Raw genomic sequence first — 21,981 nt, 5'->3', positions numbered from 1 at the left:
ATAGTTGGCATAGATCTGAGGTGACTCACTGGGGAATCAGAGGCTTACCCCAAGGGAATGAAGGTTTCCTTAGCTTGAGGAGTCCTCCATGACTACACCCCCCTCCCACCTACACCCCCCATAAGATGCGATGTGCATCCTGCAGTGTGCATGCATTGGCACCGGGGGAGTTAGGGTTGGGCTCTGGGGGATGAAGTCCTATACACACTTACCTGATAGCAAGCCCCATTGACTACTGTGGGAGTTAATTCTGAATAAACATACACAGGGTTGAGCACTAATACTGTCTGTGCAGAACTGAAAACAGCTGGTATTTTTTTCTTTTTTTGTTTTTTTGTGAGATTCTTTGTTCTTTAAACTTTCACACAGAAAACAATTCCATGTTCTCAATATTCATCTTTCTAGTACTGGTACATTACATTAGGGCTGCGGTTTTCAAACTTACAGGGAGTTTGAATCCTGCAGTAAGTCTTTGCGGGGGCAGGGGGGAGGCAGCGGCGCAATCCCCAGGATCGCGCTGCTCAGGGGGGCTGCAGGGGCTTGGTGCACTTGCCCAAGCCCCCTGCAGCCCCCCGGGGGTGCGGGGAGCCCTGCACGACCTTCGGCAGGACTCCCCAGGTCAGGGAAGGTGACAGCAGAGCGATCGCGCCCTGCTCTGCTAAACCGGAAACGGTGCGCGATCGCTCCATGTTCCCTTTTGACTGGGCTGCAGGGACTGGGGTGCACCCTCCAGTCCCTGCAGCAGCCGTCCCTGGCTGCTGGGAGCTGGGCGCGAGTGCCTGCAGGGCTCCCCGGGTCAGGGAAAGTGAGAGTGGGGCGATTGTGCTCCGCCTTCACAAAACATACCTCCACTCCTGGCTGCCCCGCCCCTTAAGGGGAAAGGGACCAGGACCCTGAGGCTGGGGCATCGCGATGCCCCAGTTTGAATACCACTGCATTAGGGTATTGTAACAGCTGTAACCTTGCATCTCAAGGACAGAGTGAGACGCTTGTAGAGTCCTAGAAGGCATTTCAATCATCATCACGCTATTTGTCCTTGCTCTTTCTTCACAATTGTGGTAACATTTATGATCGGTACTACTATGGCAAGGAAACTGCTCTAATCCTTTGTAAGAGTAAATTACCATTTATTTGCACATTTTCCAAAATAAGTATGACAAATCACACAGTTGTCATAATTTCATTGCAATGTATTGTTTGCTGCCCTGTCTCTGTATGTCATGAGAAAGCATTTAGAGCAAATCTTATACTATAACCATTCTCTTGTCTTCCCCATTGTGTGCATTTTCTAACATTTTGCTTTGAAACTGTAATAAAGACACTTTGGTATCATTTGGTAAGTTAAGAGATCTTTTTTTTTAATATACTTCACACAAGAAACTAGGCATTTAGCAACATCAGTTGGATGTTTATTGTACTTTCTGAATGTACTAATGATACCACAGAGCATGAGCAAAACTTTATAAATGACATATCTCCCTCTCTCTCTTTTGTTTGAAGGTGGTCTTAGATGTTGGTTGTGGATCAGGAATCCTTTCATTTTTTGCTGTGCAAGCTGGAGCTAGAAAAGTCTATGCTGTTGAAGCCAGCTGTGTGGCAAAATACGCCGAGGTAAGTGTTATACGCCTTAGTCCTGTTATTACATTAATTTGACACAGTTAACTGTGTGTCACAGATACAAGATATGCATGGCTGTACTGTAAACTTAGGAGTGAATTCAGTTTAGGTTGTTATCCATCAAATGCTGCTTATATAGGTTGAGCACCCCTTATCTGGAATTCTGAAATATGGAATATTCCGAAATATGGAACTTTTTTGAAAACCAACATGACTTTTTTTACTTTTTTGCCTAAAGAAACCTTGTTTCATGCGCAAAATTATTAAAAATATTGTGTAAATTTACCTTCAGGCTTTGTATATAAGAGATATATGAAACATAAATGAATTTTGCATTTAGACTTGGACCCCATCCCCAAGATCTATCATTACGTACATGCAAATATTCCAAAATATAGAAAAATCTAAAATCCAAAACACTTCTGGTCCCAAGCACTTTGGATGAGGGATACCCAACCTATACACTGTCCTTAGTTGCTTCACAGATTTTTGTGGCCCATAAGCATTCAGCAGATTTCTCTTGAGGCTTATCATTCTTCTAACACCCTGAACCTAAACATGAAATGGCAGCAAGTTATATTTATTTCATAGGCAACCCAATCCTAAACTGCACTGGCGCAGCCAGGCCTCATGGCCTGTGCTGTATCCTTTGCAGGTTAGGAGGCGGCTGGAGGCCTCCTCAGGTAAGGGGAGTAATGCCCCAGCCAGCCTTATGGGACTATTTGTATCTCCACCAGCTATATGGCTGGCAGAGGTCTGAGCAACCTATAACCTGTAATGTAGGGTGGCCTGGGAAGAAAGTTAGGATGTAGTGGAAGAGGCCTCTGCCAATCTACCTCTCTTGGATCTGTCCCAACCACTGTTCTGCCCTCTCCCTGCCCAGAAATGCCCTCCCGCCACCCTCTCCCAGCTCCTGCACTGGTTAGCAGAATACTTACTTCCACTGGTGGCCTTAGGACAGGATGTGGTGCTGGTAGCCTGGCACAGCCAATTCCTGAGTAGCTGCAAATGTGCCTTACAGCACATTTGTGACACTCTAGGCCAGCAGCGTGATGGTGGAAGGGTGAATTTGGCTTGTGCTCTGACACTTGTTTCCACTTAATGGCAATAGTCCAGAGGTTCTGATTCTGTTTTCAGAGATAATTTTCACTGAGATGTCTATGAAAGTGAAATTCTCAACCTGTCTAGCTGAACAGCAAAAATTTGGTGAAGACTGATCTACACTACAGGAATGATGTACATGCCTTTACACATTTTTAGAGGCAACTGTTTCTTACTTTTTGAGAAATGTGAAAAATCTAATTGGTATAAATCAACAAAACCTGAAAGCATACCGAACTAACCCTAGTGAGCAAGGCTAAAATGATGCTAAAGAACTTTACAATATAAAATATTACTTCTGATAAGAAGCTCAAAGAACAAACCTGTTTATAATCGACTCTTTCATTGTGGTGGTCTTTTTGTTACATTTCAAACACAGTATAAACGTTGCTGTCTCCCCTGCCCCCCCCGTTATCTGCGATCTTGACCAGATAGCTCTTTCTCATAATACGGGATGAACTTAGTAGTGATCAACCAGGAGTAGACTCTGCCCAAGCTGAAGTGGTGCCCAAAGAGGCACCTTAATTTGCCACCACCCTTTTTTATGGCAATTTGCACATGCACCAGCACATATGTTCCCCAGCCCTCTTCCCTTCACCACTTCATCCTTGCTCATCTGGCCTTCAGGGCAGGCTGACTTTGGAATATGTTCACCCAGCCTATTTAAAGAAGTGGCTCTATGGGCTGGGAGTAGTCAGTGGCAGAGTCCAAGAACACTGTGCCCCCTCTTATCTTAACCTCTTTCTTCCCTCTCTTTTTTTTTTGTATATACATTTTATTGAAATTTACTTCAATATAAATTTCATTTCCACTCCCTCCTCCCTCCCCACCCTTCCCACAACGTTTTAACCATTTATCATTTTATTTTTTTACCAAGATAAAACTTTTGTTCATTGTATAGTTCTTATTAACATTCTAATAACATTAATGAACGCTTGACCTTCCAATTTTTCTCCAAGTAGGCTTCAAATTTATACCATTCCAAATGAAATTTCTCTAGCATTTCATCATTCAAACTTCTCGTAATTTTATCAATTTCCATCATATATATCATCTTTTGTAGCCATTCGTCTATATCAGGCACTTTTTCTTGCTTCCAATACTTCGCATATATCATCCTTGCTGCTGTCACCATATACCATAATAAAGTTCTATCATTGACTGCTATTACCTCTAAGTTTAAACCTAGCAAGAACAATTCCAGACTCTTATAAATTGTGTATCTTAATACCTTCGTGACCTCTATAAATATCTCTGACCAGAAATGCTTTGCTTTTTTACAAGTCCACCACATATGGTAGAAAGACCCCTCATACTCACGACATTTCCAACATTTGTTAGATAACTTATTATTCATATTTGCTAGTTTTTTTGGAGTTAAATACCACCTGTACATCATCTTATAACAATTTTCATTTATATTATTGCATATCGAGATCTTTAATGATTTCTTCCAGAGATGCTCCCAAGATGTCATCATTATTTCTTTATTTACATTCACTGCCCACTTCACCATTTGTACTTTTACAAGTTCATCTGCAGTGTACCATTCATTTATCAGTCTGTAGATCTTTGAAATTTGCTTTTTCTTTTCTCCCAGCAGTATCTCTTCTAGTTCAGAATTTCCCCCCCTAAAACCAACAGTTCTCTTATCTGCATCAAATAGGTCTTTAATCTGTCTGTACCCAAACCAGTCATACCTAAAAGTTAAATCGTCCTTTTTCTTTAATTCCACCTTCCCTCCCTCCATGTCCAAAATATCTTTGTACTGTAACCAATCTTCTCCTTGAGAGGTTGATGTCGGTTTTATAACTTCCGCTGGAACAATCCATAGCGGCTTTTTTTCTCCCAGGCATTTTATATATTTTTCCCAGACCATGTAAACTCCTTCTTATGAAATGATGCATGAAGTGTCCATCCATTTGTTTTTTCCCGTACATCAAATATGCATGCCACCAAAAAATCTTGTCATGACCTTCTAAAGATAAAAGTTTTCTGTTTTTTAGATTTAACCATTCACTAAGCCATGACAAACAAACTGCTTCATAATACAACCTCAAATTTGGCAGTTGAAATCCTCCTCGTTCTTTAGCATCACACAGCACCTTCATCTTAATTCTTGGTTTTTTTCCGCCCACACAAAATTCAAAAGCTTCCTCTGCCAATGCTCAAACATTTTGAAGTCTCTAATTATCGGTATTGTTTGTAAAAAGAACAGGATTCTTGGTAGCACGTTCATCTTAATCACAGAGATTCTACCTAGTAATGATAATTTCAATTTATTCCATCTTAACATATCCTTGTCGATTTGTTTCCACAGTTTTTCATAATTATTTTTATACAAATCTATATTCTTCATTGTTAACTCCACCCCTAAATATTTCTTTGCACTACTTCACATTCGATCAGGTTTTCTATATCTTTTTGTTTATCTTTACTGACATTTTTACATAGAATCTTGGACTTTGATTTATTTACATAAAAGCCTGCTAAATCTCCTTCCTTTATTTTTACTAACAGATTTGACAGTGATTTCATTGGGTTCTCTATTATAAACAACACATCATCTGCAAAGGCTCTATATTTATATGAAAAACCTCTACATTTTAAACCTGAAATTTCAGAGTCCTCTTTGACCTGTAAAAATAAAATTTCTAACACCATTATAAAAAGCAATGGAGACAGAGGGCACCCTTGTCTTGTACCTTTTTCAACCTTAAATTTTTCTGTGTTGTCAGAGTTTACAGTCAAAGAGGCTCTCTGGTCACTATATATTGCCTTAATTGCCTTTGCAAAGTTCTCGCCCAAACCCATCTTGTCAGTTAATTCCAACAGGAAGTCCCAATTCAGATTGTCAAATGCTTTTTCAGCATCAACAAAAAAAAGGCAACTTCTTTCTCTGGGTGCTTGTCATAAAATTCTACAGCATCTATCACCATTCGCAAATTATCTTTTATTTGCCTATTTGGCAAAAAACCTGCTTGTTCTTCCGATATCAGCTCACTTAATGTTTCCTTCAACCTTTCCGCCATTATCTTTGCAAAAAGCTTATAATCACTGTTTAAAAGTGAGATAGGTCTATAGTTCTTAACATTTGTTAAGTCTTGCGCCTCTTTTGGTATCAAAGAAATATTTGCTTCTCTCCATGTGTCTGGAATAGATCCCGTTTTTAAAATCTCGTTCAGGAGACTCTCTAACATGACCACCAGGTCTAATTTTAAAGCTTTATAGAATTTTGTCGTTAGGCCATCTGGGCCAGGAGCTTTTCCCAGCTTGGTATCTTGTATGGCTTTCAATATCTCCATTTGTGTAATCTTATCGTTTAATCTGTCTTTCATTTCTTCCTTTATCTTTGGCACATCTAGCTTTGACAAATATGTCTCAATTGCCACCTTGTCTATTTTTTGCTTTCCATATAATTTGGCATAATATTTATAAAACTCTCTTTTTATTCCATGATGATCCACTATATCTTTACCATCTTGACAGATCTTCATAACAATTTTTTTCTCTTTTCTTTTCTTCAGTTGCCCTGCCAAATACATCCCTGGTTTATTTCCTCCTTCAAAAGATTTTTGTTGGAGTCTTTTCAAATTCCATTCCATTTCTTTTAATGCTAATGCATTTAGTTGTTCTTGTAGAATCTTTATTTCTCTTAATATAGACTTTTTCCCTGGCCTTCTCTTTAAATCATTTTCTTTTTGCTTAATTTTCTCCTGAATGTCTTTATACTTAAATTCTTTTTCTTTTTCCCCCCAATTATTTAAACTTATTAGGTTTCCTCTTATCACAGCCTTATATGCATCCCAAACCTTCCTGATTTCTACATCATTGTCCATATTAGCTTGAATGAAGTGTTTGGTCTCAGTCTGTAAATATTCAACATTTTTCTACTTTGTTAATAAGTCTTCGTTAATTCTCCATATCTTCTTTCTAGCCTTCGTTGCTGCCTTCCATATCGTTGGATTATGATCAGAATTCTGCTCAGGCAGTATATCTACACTCTTAGTTATTAAGGTTAACTCTTTAGACATCCAGATCACATCTATTCTCGAAAAAGATTTATGCCTTGCCGAATAAAATGTATAATCTCGCACTCCTTGATTTAATTTCCTCCATATGTCTTCCAAGTTTTCTTGCTCTATCAATTCAAAAAAAGATACTGGTAGTTTGCCTTCCTTTCGTTTACTTTTAGTCTTCCTGTCTAATTCTAAATCCACAACTCCATTTAAATCTCCCATCAATTGTTCATAATAGATCTGACCCAGATCCAATTTTAACGCTTCAAAAAAGCCATCCTTAGCTCCATTTGGTGCATATACTCCAACTAATAATGTCTTTTTGTAGTTCAACATAACTTCTATTGCCAAATATCTTCCTTCTGCATCATTAAAAATTAATTTTAGTTCTAGCTCTTTCTTTAAATACATCACTATTCCTCTTTTTTTTTATTTGTTGCCGAGATAAATTTTTCCCCCAAATTCTTATTTTTCAAAAGTTTATAATCCTTTTTACAAATATGTGTTTCTTGCAAGCAAACAATATTTGCCTTTTGTTTTTGTATCCAATGAAAAATTAATTTTCGTCGCTGTGGTGAATTTAGTCCATTCACATTCCAAGAAATTAGTTTGTATTCCATCGTTGATATAAAATTAAACTTTATTTCTTTTTTAGTCCAAATCTTCTTTATTATTCACCAAAAAATCTTCCATCTCCCTAACTGTTTTAATTGTAATCAGTGCACCCTTCAAATAAAAACTTAATCCTTGTGGAATTTCCCATCTATATCTTACGCCTTTACCTCTCAACTTGTCTGTCAATTTTCTGTATTTTTTCCTATCTTGCACCACTTTCCTTGGTAGTTCTTTCATGATCCCAATTTCTACCCCTTTTACCTTCAAAGGGTCCCTATAGTGCTTTCTCAATATTTCTTCTTTAGTTCTCTTTGTTATTAATTGCACTATTATATCCCTAGGCAGGTTCTTTTGGCGGGCATACTGGGAATTTATTCGGTACACCATGTCACATTGATATTCCATTTCCTCAGGTTGTAAATCTATAAATTCTGCCAAGATTCTAATCACTTCTTTTCTATCTTCTTTTGTATCTTCCATTAAATTCTCTGGCACACCTCTCAGCCTTAGATGGGTCTCCATAGCATAACATTCCAATTTCAGCATATAATCTTCAAATCTCTTAGTATCAGTAGTCACTCTGTCAATCTTTCCCTCTACTTCTTGTGTTTTCTTTTCCATATCTTGTACTTTTTGATTTACTGTCTTCAACTCAACCTTAACTTGTATCACTTCATTTTTGAGGTCTCCTATCAATCCTTTCATTCCGTCCATCATTTTCTCCATATTTTCTGTTATTTTGGTACACATTTCTTTCATAGAGTCATTAAGTTTCTTCTCTAAACTTTCCATTGCCATTTGCAGATCTTTATCTCCCTTTTTTGCCATTTTCGAGCCGCTCCAGGTAAGTGCTCTTTGTCTCTCTCTAAAGTCATACGACATGTAGCAAGCGTTTCCCTATCAAAACTCAGTATTTCCCACTTTCTATAATGCTGTATAGTCAACTTAATATTAACATTAAGTTTTCCCTTAGTCAAAATGGAGGACGCGACTTCTCTGTAGTACTCTTCACAAAATGTCCACTTCTTCACTTCCTGTCTTCTCTTGACCTCTTTCAAAATGTCCACTCAAATATTTCCTCCCAATCTTCTGACCCTCTTAAAATGGCCGCTCCTCCACTTCCTGTTGCTATATGACCTTCTCTCAATGGCGAAATCTCACTTCCAGGCTACAATCTCACGATATTTTCACTCCTTACTGACCAATCAGCTTGATGTCTTTTCTTCATTCCTCCTCCTCCTCAGATCTCGCATTTGTCGTCTCCTTCCCAAAGCCTCCTTATCACCGTTAAATCTCCGGTTCAAACGCTGTTTCTTTTTTGCCAATTTTTTTTCACATATAAATCAAGAGGCTGAGTCAGTGAGGATCTTAAGCCAAATTTCTTGACCCAGGTAACTCCTGCTGCGATTTTAGCGAAGCCTTCACTGGGGGGGGGGGGAGTTCAAATCAGATAGAGAAACCCCTATTCAGAGCTCCTCTATCACCAAACTCACACCCCCCTCGGGTCTCAGGCGTCCCCAGCCCTTCCCCTACCTGGGGGAGGATGTCGGTGGGCTTTTAAATGCCCTCCAACCAAAGAAAGCAGAAGTTCCTGTTAGCCCCGTTCTCACCAGGGCTTGTTCAGAGCTCTGTGACTCAACCGGAAGTCCCTCTTTCTTCCCTCTCAAGCACTTCCTAGACAAGCAGTTTTGGGTGAAGCATGCTGGGAGCAGAATCTTATTCTCAGTATGCTTCTCTAGCCTATTGATTGAAAGAAATGGCTGGATAAGAACAATGAGACAGAGGTAGAGGTAAGGAAGGGTCTCCTGCCCCTGTTGCCTTGCTTGCCAAATAGCATCTCCAAACAAACAGACTGGCTTCACCGAGCCTGTTGGTTCACAGAAATGGGTAGGAAGGAGTTGGAATGACCATGTTTAGCTGTCCTGGAACAGGAGTAATCAGCACAGACTGCAGCCCCCTGTTTCTTCTTTCTGTAGTATCACCACTGCAATTGCTTGTGGTATTAGTGCTGGAAGAAGAGGTGGGTTGCTGTTGTCCCAATTTTCCACTCAGCAAGCAAGAAGAGGGTTGGACTGCAGGGTGAAGTGGGTGTGGGGCACTGTGGGACATCCCTAGCCAGTTTAGCACTTTTCTAAGCCTGTAGTTTGATGCAGCCTCTTTGCCTTGCCTTATGGGTGACTCAGTTCTGACCAACATTTTGGGATATGTTTCAGGAAAGGTAGGTACCCCTCCCCCATTTAACGAAGCTAGCCAAATATACAGGTTACAGTGTTGTACAAGTCTAGTCAACTGTGTGAACCAATGATGCAACATAATTTAGATTATGATTAAAATTATTTGCGAAAGTGTCAGTGTGATGGTGTAGCCTGTAAAATGATTAAGTAGGAATGTTACAAACATATAGAAAGGTATTATCCAATTGGCTTATCTAACTGGCTTTCAGCTCCGTCTTTTCTCTTGCATGACTCCATCCTTACCTTAACTGGGAGAAATTTAGAATCATCTCTTAACATTGTGGAGTAATGTTACAGGTTTAACAGCCCATTCCTAACGACCTTTCCAGTGCTAATGAAGCTATGCCATCAAGGCGGGCACTGCATCCTGCAGTGGGAGGACAGTCACAGAAGCCTCCCCAAGGGAACATTTGTTCCTTACCTCAGGACTGCATTACAATTGCATTAGTGCTTTCAAAGGATTGGGCTGTAAGCCTCTCAGGATTCGCTTTATTAATATTTCTGAATGTCTTAACAGCTGTATAAGCTTTAATGCTATGCTGGGAAAACTTAGTTGAAAGCAATATCTACTGAAATCTATTGAATATTTCCAAGTGAGTGTTTAGGATCAAGGTTTCAGTCCTTTGTACAAAGGCTAAGGAGGAATAGTGGTGTTAAGCTGAAGGGAATTTATGGAGAGCACTTGAACAAACAGGACATGGGAGCAACTATGCCTGAGGAAATGTTGTCTGTATAGGAGAGGTCAGCTAGTGGTTGGATAATTAGAAATAAAAAATTGGTCCATGAGGAATACCAGAGTAGTTGGCACATGAGGCTAGGGAAGCTTTTGCTTCCAGCTTGTCCTTTGGTAAGAGGTCAAAAGAATTCTCTCAAATCCATTGTTCTTATGGATGCCACTGCAATATTCATGCCACAATTGTGAGGGTTTATAGCTAATTCGAAAAAAGACTAGTCTTAAGAGGAGATAAGTTGCTAATTTTTTGTGTGTGTATTTGTGTGGTTTCCCCCCACTCTATCAGAGCTTCCCTGAACAGAACTGAAAAAGCCATTTGCATTCTTACCCTTTGTGCTATCGTGTCTTCTCATTTGTGCAGAATACAGTGTTTCACCTTTTTTTGAGTTGAAAAAGGAACACTTCTAGTCTTCATGGTTGCAAAAAGCTTGTAAGCATGTGACATTGTAGCCTTATTTGATGAAACCTTAGAAACAAGATGAGATTTATAGTATTTCCTGCCCGGTGATTCTCTAGCCTTATTCAGAGCCTAAAGGGAGTAGAATCATCTCCACTGCCCCATTTTCTGCATATTCAGTAAAAGGTCCGACCAGATCCTATGCTTGTACAACCGTATGTACAATCAAAAATCCTGCCTTTTGCAGTGTTGCCAATCACATGGAGAGAACCTACACACAATGTATTACACCTTCAATGAAGTGCATTGCATTAGTGAATACAATCCTGCTCCGTACATTCAGAGAATGTGTGAAAGGGCATATTATTTTTTCAGCATCCCATTCCTTTTAGGAAAATAAGTACTGTAGATTCAAATTTCACATGCACACAAATCACTTTTTTCACTATTACACAATGGAAAAGTTTGATATGTTTCTATAAATGTGTATCATGGTCATGAAGTTAAGTAGGCTATTTAGTTGCAGAGTTTAAAGGTTTTCTCACAGTGGATCAAAACCCTTCACAAATTTTCCTTAAAATGGGTAAAGCACAAGCACAGGGATAGAAAACTGATTTATTTGTATGTAAAAATGCAGCTGCTTGACAGATTGAATTACTGTACTTCCAAAAGTAGCTGTTATATAGGAGGGATATTATGCTTTTCTATTTCTTAAATAGAATCTTTTCTATTTAAGATTCCTACAGCCCAGTTGTATGCAACACTGGTGCAATGGGGCCACCTGGACCACACTGTAACCAGTGCTGCAGCTGAGCAGCTGGGAGGTCTCCTCAGGATAAGGGAACATTTGTTTCCTTACCCCATGTAGAACCCCAGCCTGCTCAATGGTGCTGCACAGATCTGCACCTACTAAATCATTGGAGCAGAACTGATTAGCCCCATATAAGGCTTTCAGGCCAGGAATGGGGGGTTAGAATGTGGTGGCTCTGGCATTCCTGGAGGAGGGGGGAAAAATGCTAAATTTCTTCAGTTGCCTGGCCCCAGTGTAGAACAGCCCCTCCCCCTTGCCTTCAGAGCCAGTCACGTCAGCAAAATCGCCAGTGTGCAGCAGAGGCTTCCTCTGCCATCCCTGTCCCCTCCCGGGCCTGAACCGTACCCTCTCTGCCATCCACTACCCTGAAACACCCTGTCCCCGTCTCTGTTCCACCCTCCCTGCACTCCTCCACTGCCCAAAATAGCACTTACCTGTCCTGGTGGCTGTTGGGTAGGATGCAGCATCCACAAAATGGTGCAGGATTTCCTGCTGGCATCACTTACATGCATGGTGTTAAAAAGCACTTTATGACGCTTTTACAACACCCAGTGCTGGTACTACCGCCACAGTGCAGTGCTCTCCTACTATTGGATTGGGCTCCTAACTAGAGCGAGTTTAGACAAGCACAATCATTTCCACATTATGTACCCTGGATAATAACGTGTGACCCAGGTTATTCAGGCTTAGAGCCACAGCTGTGCATTCTACTGATTCCTGTGATTGCAGCAGCTGAAAAATGTGTTTCTTTCATTGGAGAAATCACTACTGGAAGGCTGTGGCTTATCTGTGGATCTCCTTGGTGGCATGTTTTGTTTTCTATACAAATCTTTCTTCAAAATTGGTTTTAAATCCACTAAAATGAACACTGGGGGGAAGCAAGCAAAATTCCATACTGATCTGTAGCCAGAGAGGTGGAGTAAGGGAGGGGGTTGTCTGTGTAAAGTAGACCCTGGGTGGGCCATCTGGCAGTCATACCATTAACTGTTCAAAACCGCACTGCAATACGGGTGCCAGATTAAATAACCAATTTCTAGCAGTTTTATGAAGCACCAGAAAAAGCAATATTGTCCTAACCTCTGTATTTCACCATCTGATGAGATTTTCCTGTTCATCCTCTCACCCCAAGCATATAGTAGCACAGTCGGTAGCACTGATCCAGCAAGCTCCTCCAGTAGGAAGATAATCTTTTAAACCGCGAGTGTTTTGAACTGGTCTGTTGAAATGAATGTCTACCTAAAATTAGGTTAAAATGGATTCTGTGCTACAGGGTTTATCTATCTTGTTTCATTTGTCAGTAAAGCCTTAGAGAACATAAGAGCCCATCTCGTCCAGCATCCTATTTGCTACAGTGGCCCACTGCTTGCCTCTGAGAAGCCCACAAGCTGGACAGAAAGGCTTACTTCTTTCCTGCCATTGTTTCCTTGCAGCTGATATTTAGAGGTATACTGCTGCTGAACCTGGAAGTAGCACATACTGGATTACATCAGGGTTAGGAACCATTGATAGAGCTTCGTCCCTGAATTTGTCTGATCACTTTTTTGAACCATCTAGGCTAAGGTCAATTACATTTCATGACAAGAAATAGAACTACAGGTTGAGCCTCATTAATCTCATTATTTTTAATAATTCCCATTATTTTTCTGCAAAAAAAAGGCACTATAGCAAATCAATTAAAAAAAACTAAGTTTCTTTGCTCCCATGATTTAAAAACAGCCTTGTTGACCTTTTGGATGTTAAGATAGAGTCATTAAGAGGACAATCCAAGGATCAGCCTCTCAAGGTGCTTAGAAATGCTTCGCTCTGACCCCTACCTTCACCAATGCGAAGTATCTTTCTTTCACTTGCTCAGGGGGAAGGGAGGGGTTGCCTGGAGAGAGAAGGATTGATGGATTGTCAGCCAGCTGCCCTATCTCTCTCTCATTAAAAGGACTGTTTAATTTTTTAAACTGATTTTAAAGGGATGCATTTTTCCCCTTCTCCAGGGATCAGCACATTCCTTCTCATGTGCAGTGGCCATTCCTGTTGAGTCAAATTGGTGTATAAAAAATCCGTGTATAACAAGGCTGGACCTGTATGTGAAGAAGTACCTCCTTCTGTGTGTTTCAGCTATTCTGCCAGCTAATTTCAGGGGATGATTTTGAAAGTGTGGGAGAGAGAAAGTGGTGCCTGAACTGCAAAACTGTTGAGATCTAAACTCTGGAGTTTATAGCAAAATTTTAGAATACTGGTTTGAAGATGTAATGTTAGTAGAGGTGTCTGAAAACAGTGTTATTTATTTACTCAGAAGTTCGCCCATTGTGTTCAGTAAAGATGCAATCCTAACCCACTTTCCAGCACCGACATAAGGGCAATGCAGCTCCTCAATAAGGAAACAAACATTCTCTTACTTTGAGGAGGCCTCCATGTATACCTCCCAACTGCAAGATGGAGCACACATCCCATTGGCACAGCTATGCAAATGCTGGAAAGTGGGTTAGGATTTGGGTCTAAGAGTCTTAGGGCCCAATCCAGCACTGTGCATGCTGGCTTACTGTCACAAACGTGCTGTTTGCGAGCTTTACTGCAGGCTCAGCGCTGGAGCTAGCCCCGTGCGAGCCCATGCTGGGCCCACATTCCATTGCTTGCCCAAACCAGTGGGGTGTGGAAAGTGAGTGGGGATGTGGGGAGGCATTCCGGGGTGGGGGAGAGGGTGGGGAGGAGGCATGGTGGGGGAGCAAGTGGGGCGGGAAGATGTGGGACTGGCGCAGCTCAGCTGCACTGGATCCTAAAACCATTTCGGGCCACACAGCCCAACACAGGACTCCTTGATTCTGTGATGGCTCAAGAGCCGCCATCACTAAATGTGATAAATAAATAAGACAGAACTGAGGTGCATTGATTCAAGAATTTAACGGCCTAATCCTAAGCGGCCTTTATGTCACCAGAATGAGCATTTTGGTGGCATAAACCCCTTTGTCAGTATTGTGAATGCCCCAGTGTGCACGGACCGGCCACAAGTGGCCAGGTTTGTGCCATAGCAGTCAGTGGATTCCCACTGCTGCAGGTAAGCTTGCACAGGGTCCAGAAGGAAGGTAGGGGTGGTGGAATGTGGCAGGGATGAAAAAGGAGATAGGGTAGGGGGCAGATTGGACCCAGAAAGGGAGCATGTTCAGCAGCAACAGTGCCTGCTAAATCTTAACCCCTTCTCAGCCCCAATCCCCCTTCACAGGTCAACATGAGCTGTAGAGCTGGCACAGGTTCAAGTTGACCCATGGCAGCTATTGGGACTTAGCCGGGGCAAGGGAATAAATCTTGCTTCTTGCCCCAAGGAGGCCTCAGCTTGCCAAAATACCCCTGTGGGATACAGTGAAAGCCACGTTGCTACTGCTGCATCGATATGTGGGAAGTTACATAGGATTGGGCTGTAATTCTTTATGATTTTTTTGTCCAAAATGCGAAAGAACCTTTGTCGCCTTTTTTTGAATTAACTCTGGCATAGTAATGCTTGTTTCTTAGCAGTGCATTTTGTTTCTGATTACTTTTCTAAGGTGGAAAGTAAGTTAGTACAGAGTTTTGTTTTTAAGCAGGATGAGCTTTCGTTTCAGGGTGTAAGCAGGAGAGCCAGGACTGTGTAATGGTTCTAGTGTTGAACTTAGACCTGGAAGGACCAGGTTCAAATCCATGCTTAGCCTTGAAGCTTCCTGGGTGACCGTGGGTCTGTCACTGTCTCTCAGCCTCATCTACCTCAGGGTTGTTGTGAGGGCAAAAGGAGGGAAAGAGCCATGCACACCACTCTGAGATCCTTGGAGGAAGGTGAAAATAAATAGATGTGAACTATAGCATAATTTGACACAATAAAGTGTGTGTGTGTGTACATTTTTTTAGACTCCATGTGTGTATGTATGCCATCCATCTACATGACACTTTGCACAAAGTGAAAGAGGGGTCCCTCTTCCAAGGAGCTTACAATCTAGCTATTGACCCAAGAGTGGCAACGGAGAGAGGGGAAGGGGGTTGGTGCAAGGAGTAAACAGGAATATGGCATTACAGTCTTGTTTATTTCACTGCCTGGGAATCTTCATCCCTTCATAAAGATGTGTGAGCATTTTTTTTAAAGCTTTGCCAGGAACCTTAACCATAAAGATGTCTTTAGATGCCCTTGATAACAGACTTCTACAAGTTTGCTGAATCCACCTGCTTGATCATCCCCCTCATGTTGTTTATGAATTAAACAAGCTAACATGTTTTGGTCTTTCCACTTCTTCACCTTACAGATTCTAGTACAAAGTAACAATCTTTCTGATAAGATCAACGTTCTGTCAGGAAAAATAGAGGAAATCTCCCTGCCTGAGAATGTGGATGTAATTGTTTCTGAACCAATGGGCTATATGTTGTTCAATGAGAGGATGCTGGAAAGTTACCTCCACTCCAAGAAATGGCTGAAGTCAAATGGTGAGTCTAATTGTGGGGCTGCAGAAAAAAGGTCCACCAAATTGAATCAGAAAAGCAGTACTTCATACAGTCTTTTGGTTACAGCCACCACTATTGTCAAGAGTTTCCACTATCTTCCTTCTGCCATGTTACATATTACTGGTTGTTTCTCACTTCATGCCTTTTATCCACAATAATTAAATTGCAATAACTGCAGATTATGTTGCATTGTGCACCATATGGGCTCCACGTTCCGGCTTCCGGCTTTGTTCAAATGCCAACGTATATTGGATTCTCTGTCAGATAGACATCTAATCAAGGGACAGAAATGTTATGATTGAGTCTTCCAATATCGGGGGGAGGGGGAGGGGTTGACTTAGAAGCAAGTCTGACATTGCCAAGACAATGCACCTCTAAAACAATGCGAGTTTCTGGTTGTGTTTGGTATAGGGGAAGGATGTGATGGAAGAATTTAAACTCATTTAAAATGCGTTTAACAGCATGATGTGTTCTCTGCAGAACACCTATTTAGTGTGTTTGGAGAGAATGCATGGACATTTGATATGTTTTTAAGATGAAATAATATTGTATACACTGAAAGAGAATTAGGTGCGATGGAATAAAGCCCTGGCAAAGCTGTGCAGCTTTCTGCCTTGTGTTTCTCTTTGTCCAGCAAAGATTGTTTTAAATCTGTCAATTTTTAGTCCTTCCAGTTGGGGGTATTCTGTTGCTTAAAACATTAGTGTTTCCTACTTAAAGTGGCAATTATTAATTTATGCACTTCACATTCCAATCCTACTTTACTGGCAAGGCAGGTTATACAGTTTTGAGCCTAATCTGTCCAATGGAGATATTTTTCTTGGGTAATAAGGACTGATTTCTGTTTATAAAGCATTTTAAATCTGTTTGCTAGCCTGAACCAACTTACTCTGAATGTTGAATTCAGTGACTACGCTGTGGTCACTGTAAAGAGAGGATTTCTGTCTGTTGCCGACACATTTTTTACAGGAGCATTGACTTGTGACACTGCTTCTCCCCATCTCAAAATGTCCTTAGCTAGGAGAACTGTTCCTTTTTTTTTTTTTTTTGCAAACATTGGATTATACATTGAGTAGGTGTAGAACATTCATAAGAAACTGTACATATCCTTCATATGCTAGTTCACATTGACATTCCTAAGAGTCCTGGCTATAATCAATTCATTTATTAAAATATGTTCATCTGTACTCCACTGAATGAACACAACACCCCAGTTACTTTCCTAGTTGTTTTGTTAGTAGCCCAACTTTAAATATAAGTGTGGATGACTGGATCCTATGTCTTATTCTGTTGGTAGCCGTGGCCCATAATGTGTTCAACCTTTTGTGTTTTACTTTTGCTTTCCAGTACTCTAATATTTCCTGATAAATGCATGGTGACATTACCAATTCTTTAATATTATCAGCCTTCTGTGCATATTTGAAATAATTGATGAATTGTTAGTGATAATGTGTCAAAACAATTATGTGTTAAGTCTGTAGATGAGAGCTGTGGAGGATGAACTGGAATAGAATCTTACCTTTTTATTTAAGAAAGAAATTATTTAAATGCGTAATCCGAATGTGTTAAAAACACTAAGACTTTATCAGCTCATGGCAGCATTTCTGAATTATCCAGTATTTTATTGTTGCTGATGGATATTTTGAACTAAGAATAGGAATTAAAACATAAATTATTGTCCACTGTGGAATTGTGAAGGGTAAACCGTTTGAGATGGAGAGTAGATAATGCTTACTGGATGTTTCCAACAAATGTTTAAGTAGGCCTACCTAGAAGATTTGAACTTTGCTATTGTATATTATCTTTTGTTCACTAGGAATGATGTTTCCAACATTTAGTGACATTCATTTGGCTCCTTTTTCCGATGAACAGCTCTACATGGAACACTACTCCAGAGCCAATTTTTGGTAATGATTATTTCAATTTTTTGTTTTTTAAAAAAAGAAAATGTCTTTTGCTTGGCAGCTTAACAGAGGTATCCAAATAAACTGCTTTCTGGAATCATAATGCAGTGGTGAATTGCAAAAAAGAGCAGAAAACTTTTTCATTTTCTATGTTGCTTATCTGCATCACCTTAGACTGATTCATATGAATACAGTTATCATGCAATAGCAAAGTATTTTGAAGTGTACATTATGTGGTGGCTCTCCATTTGATGCCTTCTTCATTATAATCAGGTGATACCTACCTATCTAGAAGAGTGGCTGCATAGGATGAGATTATCACCTGCAAGTAGATCAACTAGTAGGTCAACATAATACTGTTGTTAAACATCTTCAAAGCAGAGAACTGGGTGTGATCAAGGCAATAATTTTATAGTGGGTTCAAATGGCAGTAGAAATGGAGATATGGATGTAATATTTGGTACTCAGGCAATAGGCCTCTGTGCTTTTGCTATTAATAACCTATGTATCAGTGATTCAGTAGGACTTCATGTTATTACATCCTATTCTAATTTACATTCTTCTTTTAAGAACATAAGAACAGCCCACTGGATCAGGCCATAGGCCCATCTAGTCCAGCTTCCTGTATCTCACAGCGGCCCACCAAATGTCCCAGGGAGCACACCAGATAACAAGAGACCTGCATCCTCGTGCCCTCCTTTGCATCTGGCATTCTGACATAGCCCGTTTCTAAAATCAGGAGGTTGCACATACACGTCATGGCTTGTAACCCGTAATGGATTTTTCCTCCAGAAACTTGTCCAATCCCTTTTTAAAGGCATCCAAGCCAGACACCATCACCACATCCTGTGGCAAGGAGTTCCACAGACCAACCACACGCTGAGTAAAGAAATATTTTCTTTTGTCTGTTCTAACTCTCCCTACCCTCAATTTTAGTTGAATTGCATGCTTCAGGGATGAGTCCTAAGATAGGTGTGCCCCGGTATCCATGGGGGATGTATTCCTGCTCCCTCCCCCACCTGTGAATACTGGAAACTATGGATACAAGAAACACACACCCCCATGCCCATTTACCTGGTTTAAAGACTTACCAGGTGAAGAAAATCTTTGTTAAACTGAAGGAGGTCAACAGGAAGCACTGTTTTCACTTTCTGTTGCTGTCAAAGTTTTTTTGCAAGTGTGCTGGCTGCCAAGAGGTAGCTTGCAAAGCACTGTAAGCCTCAGCCTTACTGTAAGCACTGTAAGCTCTCAGTTTAAGGAAGATTTTCTTCATCTGGTAAATCTTTAAGGGCGAAATCCTTTCCTGCGCTGGAACAGGCAAACCAAGAGCATTGTGCTGTATCTAGTACAGGATAGGTGCCCAAAGCTGCTCAACCAGAGGTAAGGGGAAACTTTTCCCCTTACCTCTGGGTAAGCAACCCTGGCCCTTATGGGTCTCTTTGGACTTGCGCCACCTCCTGAGGTGTCACAAGTCTGAGGAGAGTGGAGCGACTTGAAGCCGCTCCAAACTCCCCGGGAGCCTTCCACTCCCACCCACCTGTCCCAGAACGCCTCCTCCCCACCTCTTCCCCACCTCCTGTCCACCCACCCCAGAGTCTTGCATCGGCCACCTCGGAGCCTCTGTTGGCCCAAGTGCATCTCAGGATTGCACTGCGCTCTAGGTAAATGGACGCGGTGGTCCTACATCCGTGGGTACCTGAAACCATGGATACAGGATCCGTGGATACGGGGCCCCCCTGTACCGAAAATAGATGCAAGGTCTCTTGTTATCTGGTGTGCTCCTTGGGGCATTTGGTGGGCCGCTGTGAGATACAGGAAGCTGGACTAGATGGGCCTATGGCCTGATCCAGTGGGGCTGTTCTTACGTTCTTATGTAGATACTGGGACCAGGTTCACATATTCTAAGGTTGAATCTTGGCTCATATTAAATGGATATAGTCCATCTTGCCCTAGAATCCAGTGTGTCTTGATCCTATTCACAGGATGACATTATCTTTTGCAAATATCAAACCACCATCCTTTTGATTTGTGTTATGGAATAACCAAGAGTTTAGCCAGTAAACTTAAAGAATTATAAACATAGCATTACCTACACATGGAACTGTACAGTATGTGAAAGAGAGAGCTTTCATGCTCTAGGTCTTGTCCTTCCCTTTATTTTATTTTTGGTAACATCTTGCTAAAAAATGTATGATTTGGTGTCATTGTTACACTGTATTTGCCACACCTCCAGCCAGCCTTATTATGTGAGGTGGGGAGGCAGTGCATAGCTGTAAAGATGTCATACCATGTGTTGTCTTCAGGTAGTCATTACCTATTAATCTTCAGTTAGGAAACGAAGGGATAGGGGAGACAGAGCAGTGGTAGCTCCATGTGACTTGTAATCTCATGTTCTGCATCTTGACTAGCTGAGTTCAACAGACAGCTGTACACATTGATTTGCTGGAGTTTCTAGTTTGCAATTTAACATTTCTTTCACTTTCCTTCGCAATGGAAAAATGCTACAGAATTTTAATATGGGGAAACTAAAAGTTTCTGTAGAATCCACTTGAAAGTTAATAAAACCTCAGTTAAAAAGTGGAACAAGATTTTATTTTAGAGGTTTCCAGTTTTTCTTTAACAGATCTAGACTTTAGAATCTGGTTGATAATCTTCTCATGGGTATGGTTTATTGGATTAATCAAGATCATTATTTATGAAATGCTAATTGTCATTATTTTAAAGTCCAAGGAGGTCAAGCATTTATCATTACTGCTTTGAATATTTCCATGACTTAAATAGAATTGCATCTGGTATATCATATGGTATGTTTATACATTACGACATCTGCTTTTGGGTGCATTCATATGACAGTCTCCTATATTCTCTCTCTGCATTCCTTATGCACTAAGCCAGAAATGTGAGGGAATGAATATAAGCCAGGTGTCTAGAAAACAAGCAATTTTTCTTTTGCAGGCAAACTGCATGATTCCTGTTGTGCGGATTGCACAGGCATTCCATGTTGTGTAGACAAATGGTAGATGCCCCTGATAAAGTCATGGGCAACTATGGCCTGTACTGGACTTGGCTTTTATCTGCAATGTGTAGACTGGCAGAAATAGACACATATAATCTGGAATGACATTATAGCAATATGGTTGTGTTGAATGAGTATCTTCTTCAAAATCAATATATATTTGGACTTTCAGAGACAAAAGATGGTGTTTATACTTGAAACTGTTTTTTCTTGTTGTGGTAGATTTGTAAATCTTGTCTTTTATATGAGTGTATTAATTTTTATCCTTTCTGCTTCTAGCCAGTATAGTAACAAATATATTCTGCAGTGGAGTGGTGCCAGATTTTTTTTTTGGGGGGGGGGGGGGCTATTGTTGGGTGTTACAGTTTTTGTGTTCCATTCTGCAACTGAGGGATTTGTTGTGTAGGAATAGTTTGTGCGAAGTGAGCCTAATTAGCAGTCTGAAGCATCAGCCTAGATGTCTCTGGCACCATCAAAGTGTTGAAGCTTTTTATGACCTTTGGATCTTTTTCTGTTGAAAATTTAAGGCTCTTATTTGACTGTCTTTAACTGAGGACTTTATACAGTGTACTGAAAAGAAAGACCATATCAATTTGTATTAATTGGTTCTTGAGAGTTTTTTTTATCACACTTTTACAGGTGGAAAAAATAAATATACTTACTCCAACTCTTCAGAAAAGTAAATGCATTTCCATATTGACAGTGGACTGTATATTTTGTAAATAGAAGAACAAAATAAAATTTTGAATGCTCTTACTTTGCAAGTTTTCAAAGAGCCCAATAATGATATGCAGTAATACATGTACCTGTTTCTATAATTATTGACTAGGGAGTTCTAACTTCAGTTGATTAAAATAGGCCTTCCATAATTGAATCATGGGCTCAGCTGCTGAGTTGATATGAGATTTGCAAACATCCTGCTTAGAAATGTGAAAAATGTCAGCACAGAAAGCCTGGGGATGTTGGTGGGAAGGTGTGCTGCAAACAGGGACAGATCCAAGGGAGGAGCCATGGGTGCATGCCCCCCCCAAATGTCTGCAAGCTCAGCAGGGAAGGGCAACCACTGGATTGGGGAGCAAAAT

At 40.6% G+C, this 21,981-nt stretch overlaps 1 protein-coding gene across 3 annotated transcripts in view; it reads left to right on the top strand.

Annotated features, from left to right (window-relative positions):
• Positions 1 to 21,981, top strand: part of LOC136641044 (histone-arginine methyltransferase CARM1-like) — a 77,457-nt gene that overhangs the window by 38,567 nt on the left and 16,909 nt on the right. For all 3 annotated transcript variants that reach the window (XM_066616624.1, XM_066616623.1, XM_066616625.1), the window contains exons 5-7: positions 1,501 to 1,611; positions 15,784 to 15,961; positions 17,796 to 17,886. In XM_066616624.1, coding sequence (XP_066472721.1) covers positions 1,501 to 1,611; positions 15,784 to 15,961; positions 17,796 to 17,886 — 380 coding nt within the window. The remainder of the gene's footprint in view (positions 1 to 1,500; positions 1,612 to 15,783; positions 15,962 to 17,795; positions 17,887 to 21,981) is intronic.

Source organism: Tiliqua scincoides, chromosome 2 (assembly GCF_035046505.1).
Source record: "Tiliqua scincoides isolate rTilSci1 chromosome 2, rTilSci1.hap2, whole genome shotgun sequence".
Classification (NCBI taxonomy): domain Eukaryota; kingdom Metazoa; phylum Chordata; class Lepidosauria; order Squamata; family Scincidae; genus Tiliqua; species Tiliqua scincoides.
Note: the sequence above shows the minus strand (reverse complement) of the source record. Positions and strands in the feature narration are given on the sequence as shown.